General features: G+C 35.1%; 1 protein-coding gene across 1 annotated transcript; it reads right to left on the bottom strand.

Annotated features, from left to right (window-relative positions):
* Positions 1-270: 270 nt before the first annotated feature.
* LOC105976938 (serine/threonine-protein phosphatase 7 long form homolog) lies at positions 271-7,457 on the bottom strand. Its single transcript, XM_088826841.1, has 8 exons — positions 7,390-7,457; positions 7,242-7,308; positions 7,060-7,128; positions 2,288-3,065; positions 2,080-2,192; positions 1,176-1,722; positions 766-1,075; positions 271-690 (listed from the first exon to the last, which is right to left on the bottom strand). Exons 4-8 carry the CDS (start codon positions 3,056-3,058, stop codon positions 461-463), a joined length of 1,971 nt encoding a protein of 656 aa, XP_088682967.1. The 5' UTR covers positions 3,059-3,065; positions 7,060-7,128; positions 7,242-7,308; positions 7,390-7,457; the 3' UTR covers positions 271-460.
* Between the last annotated feature and the right edge of the window lie 205 nt (positions 7,458-7,662).

Below are 7,662 nucleotides of genomic sequence, written 5' to 3'. Positions count from 1 at the left end.
TTGTTTTTACAAGTGTTTAAATTTTATTTGATTGAACTTTGCTTTGGATTCTTGCCTTTTGCCGGAAAATTACGAAAATATTAAAAAAAAATACTAAAAATTACCATTATTTCCGATTTTGGAACAAAACATTAAGAATTAATGCAATTTCCGAAAATTCCGAAATTCCGCCGATTCCGAGGTATTCCGAAATTGGAATGGATTTTGAAATTCCGATTTTTTTGGAACGGAAATTGGAACCTATTTTTAACTTCCAAAAAAATTGGAAAATTTCCAAAAAAGGCATTTCCGATCCATTCCGTCCGATTTCCATATTTTATTAAATAAAAATAAAATGCCTAATTATTGGGAAATATTTTTTGTCTCTAAATCCTTTAGTTTATTTAATTTGTTTTTTTATTGAATAACTAAAATACGAAAAAGTTTTAATAAATAACCAACATAAAATACAATAATAATATCACCAATGACGGTGACCTCCGGTGCCACATCTCGGGGGCCTTCTAGTCCTGTGCCCTCTACCAACTTGTTCATCCTCATCACTCGAAGAATTTGCGGATTGAGAATAAGGAATAGGTGTGATCTGATGATCTACCGGTCGCGAAGACGAAAACTGATGCGTAGACCCCAAATGAACTGGGTCTTCCGAATTCATATTCGGATTAAAGTAGGGGTATGGGGTGTACGGATCTGCACCAACGAGATTATAATTAAACTCACAGTTGTAGATAGTATTAAAAATAAAATCAAAGGTACTAAACATACCAGATGGATGCCCGTGTGATCTAGGATCTGTATAATTATCGAATGCCGGATAATATGCACGAGAAGAAGTTCCTGCCTCGCCAGCGTACATCTGAGTCTGTGACTGAGGCATTTGAGACAGTGGTATCTGAGTCTGAGTCTGAGAGTGAGTCTGAGTATAAGGCATCTCAGATTGAGGACTATCTGAAGGTCCGTGTCGAGACTCTAAGACATTAAGACATGTTCTGAGAGTCGGTAAATACGAACGATAGCCATCCCGGGGCATGTCTCCGCCATCAACAGAAACAATCAACGATCGAAGATGCTGAATCTGAAATAAGTAATAAGAAATATTTTATTTTTAGAAGACATACATTAATAAAAATTATATAATACACAAAATTTTATAATAAATAAATTTGAATACGTACCACTGTATCCATTGAAATCTGACCTCCAACCTGAAATCCTGTACGATCAGATGGGGTAATCGGTGATATGAAACGACGTGTGTGCAGTTCATACCACTCAAAATAACCATCTTCTGTAGTCTGACTGTCACTGACATATGGATAATCAACAATATAATCGAGTCTATTATCCCAAGCGGTAACATGCGAAACATGTGTAAGCCTCCAGTCTCGGTTGGTAGCACCTGTACGGTTAGCATTGACGTGCATCCGGAAATCCGTCTCAGTATTTTCAGGAGGTTCAGGTATGGGTTGTACCATCCCGAACTGACGTACTACTCTGTCTGGTCGATGCATCTCCACAATTGCGTAGCATATCAAGGGGACTCTCGATACCCATATACCATTACATGTGATCGCCGAATCACCACCTACAGACTGATACTCCGGATCATCCAGATCATATGGCGTCCATATAAACTGATCTGGGAGCATCTGATCCAACATCATCCTAAAAATACGAAGAACATGTGCACCAGTCTCAATGAAGCTGACATGGTTGGTCCACCTGTGATATATTATTATATATTAAACTTAAGATAATAATAAAGATAAGGTTCAAAATCATATTGTTGTTGAGAATTTGAACTGCCGAAAGACATTTAAAAAAAAATAAAGAAATTCAAAATGACAAAAATAAAAGGTTTTATTTAGAAAATTAAAAAAAAAATCTAAGTAATTAAATGTTTTGAGGAAAAAAAGAAAAATATCAAATTTTTTCAAGTAAAATTGACTGAAAATGTTAGAAAAATATAGTGGAAGTTGGCTCAAACAAACCCTTATATTTATAGATACAAAAAATTAATACACAAATCACCGTAACAATAATGCAAAAATAATTTAACATAAATCTCAAAACCATTACCGTGCACCGTAAGGTAGTACGGGAAACTCATATCCTGCATACTCAAGTGTTGTGCCCCATTTCGCCAGAGTAGGTATGGGCCTTGATGGAGGAATCCGCATCCATGCCCATATCTGTTAAATAATACAAGAATATAAATTTTTTATAATATAAACTGCAAATTAAATGAATTAATGTACTAAATTATATAAGTAATTTATTATGTTACCTGTAATAATTGAACAGGACCACTGATTTCTTTTGCAGATATCTTCGATGCTTTGCACAACTCGTGGTAGAGGACTGCTAGAGTACAACTACCCCAACTATATGTACTGACAGCATCAAGATCTTCTAAATGTCTCAAATACAGCAACGGAATAGAGTCGCCAGTGTGATCGAGACACATAATCCCCCCTACTATGAGAAAAGCAATCCCTCGAGTGTAATGAACAAGATGCTCATATGTACTATTATCAAGAACGGGATTATTGATTAAATATTCACTAAGGGCTTTGACGCTCAACTTCGATCCTTTTATCTTTGATGAATCCGGTGCAAATCCTAGCCATGTCATACAATACTGCTGCCACTCACGAGTCCTACGATGAGTATCAACTCCTATGACCGGACGTCCGTCAACCGGTAGTCCGTATATCAACGCCACGTCCTCTAGGGTGACTGTCACCTCCCCTACACGCAAGTGAAATGTGTGAGTCTCCTGGCGCCATCTCTCTACTAATGCAGTGATAAGTGCCCAATCTGCTTGCATACGTCGACATCGATATACACCATATAACTTCATCTGGACCAAATAACATAACACCCGAGGATGAGGATGAGGGTTGTGCGGCCTATGAAAGACACTCCATATCCCATGATCACTTCGTCTAACTCGTATGCTCGTATCCATATTAGACTCTGTCAAAGCACTTGATCTATGATCATTCTGAAGATACAGAAGTGAGGGATATCGGGGACCGTATACAGCGTTCTCCATTTCAATCCTGTTTCAAGTTCATGTGAAAGCACATAAGATGATGATTATTATTATTATTATTATTATTATTATTATTATTATTATTATTATTATTATTATTATTATTATTATTATTATTATTATTATTATTATTATTATTATTATTATTATTATTATTATTATTATTATTATTATTATTATTATTATTATTATTATTATTATTATTATTATTATTATTATTATTATTATTATTATTATTATTATTATTATTATTATTATTATTATTATTATTATTATTATTATTATTATTATTATTATTATTATTATTATTATTATTATTATTATTATTATTATTATTATTATTATTATTATTATTATTATTATTATTATTATTATTATTACGATTATTATTATTATTACGATTACGATTACTATTATGATTACGATTACGATTACGATTACGATTACGATTACGATTACGATTACGATTACGATACGATACGATTATGATTATGATTATGATTATGATTATGATAATGATTATGATAATGATTACGATTATGATTATGATTATGATTATGATTATGATTATGATTATGATTACGATTATGATTATGATTATGATTATGATTATGATTATTGATAAGTGGTCGTTTTGCACGATTTTTGCTTATCAAATCTTCGAGTTTTGGTCTTCGTTCGTCCGAGATTCGGCTTTATTTGTATATATTATTGCGTTTCTTGTTTTATTTCTATTAGGTATTTTTGCCGAGTCAAAGCCATTTGAAAGCGAAAGCGAAACCGAATTTTCAAGTCAAACATTACATAACAAACATTACATAACATAACATAACATAACATAACATAACGAACACAACATAACATAACATAACATAACATAACATAACCTAACATAACATAAGATAACACATAAAATAACTAGTGTGATTCTTGTGTTGCCCGAGATTTTCTTCTAGCACGCACTTGTGGTCGGTCCATTTCGTTACGAATACGAGTACTTTCTGGCCTACCCCGTCGTGTAGCTTTCCGTAGGGTAACATCGTGAAATAGCTCAAAATCTGCATCCTCCCAGCACATTTCAGGCAGCAAAGGGTGAAACACGCCACTATATGTGTTCTTATGGTTTCTAACACTGTAGTACTCGGCAACCAAAGTTTCGGCATCCAAACGGAAATCACGACATACATGTTGCACATGAGAGCAAGGAATCCCAAACAAGGTCCACTTATTACATGAGCATTCTTTGGCCCTAAGATCGACACAATGTGTTTTTCTTCCACCTCCTTGAGGTTTTGCCCTGGTGAATACCTCACCAGCGTAGTTGCGAGTGTTGAACCTTCTCATGTAATGGGTCGTCGAATGTTCCTCCCATAATTTGAACTTCTTCAATGGAAATTCGGCCCATCGTTGTCCCGATTGCTCCCAATTATTACCTTTCGCTACTCGATTAATAAAGTGCTTAACCACTCGATGAAATGTAAAATCCACAATAGCTGTGACAGGCAGTTTACGAGCACCTTTCAAAGCACCATTGATGGACTCGGACAAGTTGGTCGTCAACTGACCGCGTCGAGACCCTCCATCATGTGCTAAAGTCCACTTTTCTCGATCCATGTTCATCAAGTATCTGTGTGCATTGGGATTTTCCTCCCCAATCTTGTCCAAATACCGGTTCAGCTTCCAAACCTGAGATTGTTTTCCAGCAGCGTAACAAAAATCTTTCACCACAATGCTCTTAAACTTGGCGTTGACATTTGAACAAACATGCCTCAAACAAAATCGATGGGTGATGCGAGGGGGCCTAAACTCGGGCATTGAATCGATGGCACTTAAAATACCGGTTCCTCGATCCGAAATTATACAAATACCATCTGATATGCCCGAAAGTAAATGTTTGTCAATGCATTTGAAAAACCACTTCCATGCACTTGCGGTCTCTTCATCAACAATTGCATACGCAAGTGGTAAAACTTGTTGATTCGCATCCAAACACACAACAAGCAACATCTTATGTTTGTACTTAGTGTACAAATGAGTGCCATCGACGCTGATCACCCGACGACAATATTTGAAACCATCAATACACGGCTTGAAGGCCCAGAAGACGTATTTGATTATGAATTTCGATGGATGATTTGTCGCGTGATGTTCCCACTCAACAGCTGTGCCTGGATTCCTTTGTTGCAGTGCTTTCATAAATTTTGGCAACTTCTGGACCGAACTCTCCCATGTTCCATATACATTTTCTCTGCATCGCTTCAAAGTGTACCATGCCTTCATGTAGGATATCTCATATCCTATTTGCGCGGTCACAATCTCTCTTGCCTTTGAAATCTCACAAACTGGATTTTCACGAACACTTTTCAATAGAATTGCGGCGCAATAATTGATGTTCAAGTTGCCATGATTGTTTGTCATCCCTTGCATACCGCAACTATGATCGCCATCGTAGATCCCAATTCTAAATTGTCCTTTATCCCCAATTCTTGATGCTCTTAGCCTCCATCTGCAAGGTCTTGCTTCAGTGTCGTGTTTGCAGATAACCTTCCAAGTTCTTTTTGTACTTTCGATAACTTTAAACTCTCTTCTGGCAAATCGAATGGAGTGGTCTCTAACGGCTGAAATGACCCTTGCTTTACTATCAAAAATCATCCCCTTTTCGAGAGTACCTTTGCTGCTATCATAAAATTTTGACCACATACCCGACGGAACATCAATGGAATCGGCTGGGATTTCAGGAAATGACAGAGAGTAGAACGAAGGTGGATCATAAAACTGAGTAGGAGGTTCTGCAAATGATGGATTGCTGACATGAACATGGGAAGTTGATGGAATTTCTGCCTGCGATATTGTTTGTACAACGTCATCAACGGCTTCGATATTCTCATCATTGTTCTCTTCACCCCTATCATCATCGTCTCCATGGTCGGAGGGTTCAGAGTCGCTTCGAACATTTGGCCCATGTGCGTCTCCGAAAGGATCATCGTCATCATTATTATCGCAATGACGAGTTTCATTAGGAAGATCAAAATTTTCATGAGCATTTCTCATGCCACTTGATTCTCCAATATGTACCCCAAGATTTTGATAAGAATGCCTCGATGGCCCCGCTTCAAAGCCCATATTAGAAAACCCTTGTGTAACCGCAACTAACTCAGGACTTGTTTGCATAAATGAATTGTACGCATCATTCAAATCAAAATGTTGTGAAGGTCTCGAAGAGGAGTAGAGAGGTTCTGATGTAGTGAATTGTGAAGGTCTCGAAGGGGAATAGAGAGGTTCTGATGTACTGAATTGTGAAGGTCTCGAAGGGGAGTAGAGAGGCTCTGATGTAGTGAATTGTGAAGGCATCAAAGGATTGTATAAAGGCTGAGACTCAACATAAACATCTATGGAATCGTTTCCTTCATCCGGGTGCAAATAGATTTCTAAATCATCATCACTTGTTATCTCAGAAACTATCTCGCTCCACTGATTTTGATACCATCGTGATATTTTGCCCGACACCGATAACACAAATTCATTTTAATCTATTCGGCAACGTCAGTATATTTTCGCCAAGAAGTCTGAGAAAGATATATCGCGTTTCACTCGTACAACTGTATGATGAGGTTGATCATAATTCACTGACAATCCCTCATGAACAATATGGCCTCCTATATACACGAAAACTTTGACAGTATTCCTACCCGGAGTCGCCATTGAAACCCTATATTTTGATATTTTGAGATTATTTTTTTTGTTTTTTGAAATATTAAAAATTTTCTAATTTTTTTATAGCTACAAACACTAAATATTAGATAATAAATCAGTTAAAACAAACAATTAATATTTAATATTTTCTAATTCGTTTTATAATTTGAGAGTTCGAAAGCTATTAATTTGTATATTATAAATACTTAAAAAATTGTGTAATTCGTAATTTTTTGACACATTCATATAACACTTTAATTGTGTAATTCAAGTAAAACTTTAATTAACCAATAAAATATTTAATTTACCTCAAAGATAATTGAAGATTTGCTAGCACCCACAATCACTTCTCAATCCACCACAAGTTAGACTTCCACCTAGTTAAAAAACCATCAAAATAAAAATTTCAGCAATTATTTAATAAACAGGAAAAAAATAACAGCTCCAACCCCAAGTTGTACTATATTTGTACAATATAACAAATAATTACCTTCAAATTATTATTATTTGCTAGCTACAAAAATTCCTTCTCAAACCACCACAAATTACACTTCCACCTAGTTATAACAATAAAACAAAAAAAATTAAATTTTCAACAATAAAAAAAATAAAATTTGTACAATATAACAAATAAATACCTCCAAATAGTTATTATTTGCTAGCAACGTAAATCCCTTCTCAATCAACCACAAATTACATTTCACCTAATTATAACAATCAGAACACAACAAAATTTAAATTTCAGCCATTATTTAAAAACAAGAAAAAAAACCATGAAAAGATGTTAAATTATTAAAACATGGGATCAAAAGTGAAACTAATGTAAACTTGAGGGGCTAATGCCATAACTAATTCTACTAATTTATCCACTAACTTACTATTAATTAATTAATTTATCCTTCTAATTATTC

This window comes from Erythranthe guttata, chromosome 2 (assembly GCF_056151865.1).
Source record: "Erythranthe guttata isolate IM_541 chromosome 2, IM_541, whole genome shotgun sequence".
NCBI lineage: Eukaryota > Viridiplantae > Streptophyta > Magnoliopsida > Lamiales > Phrymaceae > Erythranthe > Erythranthe guttata.
Note: the sequence above shows the minus strand (reverse complement) of the source record. Positions and strands in the feature narration are given on the sequence as shown.

Coding starts and splice junctions, on each gene's coding strand:
- LOC105976938 (XM_088826841.1), bottom strand. CDS start 3,058: ATGGAGAACGCTGTATACGGTCCCCGATATCCCTCACTTCTGTATCTT. Junction 1,076..1,175: donor AGATTTCAATGGATACAGTG/GTACGTATTCAA, acceptor TACTTATTTCAG/ATTCAGCATCTTCGATCGTT. Junction 691..765: donor ATCACACGGGCATCCATCTG/GTATGTTTAGTA, acceptor TCGTTGGTGCAG/ATCCGTACACCCCATACCCC.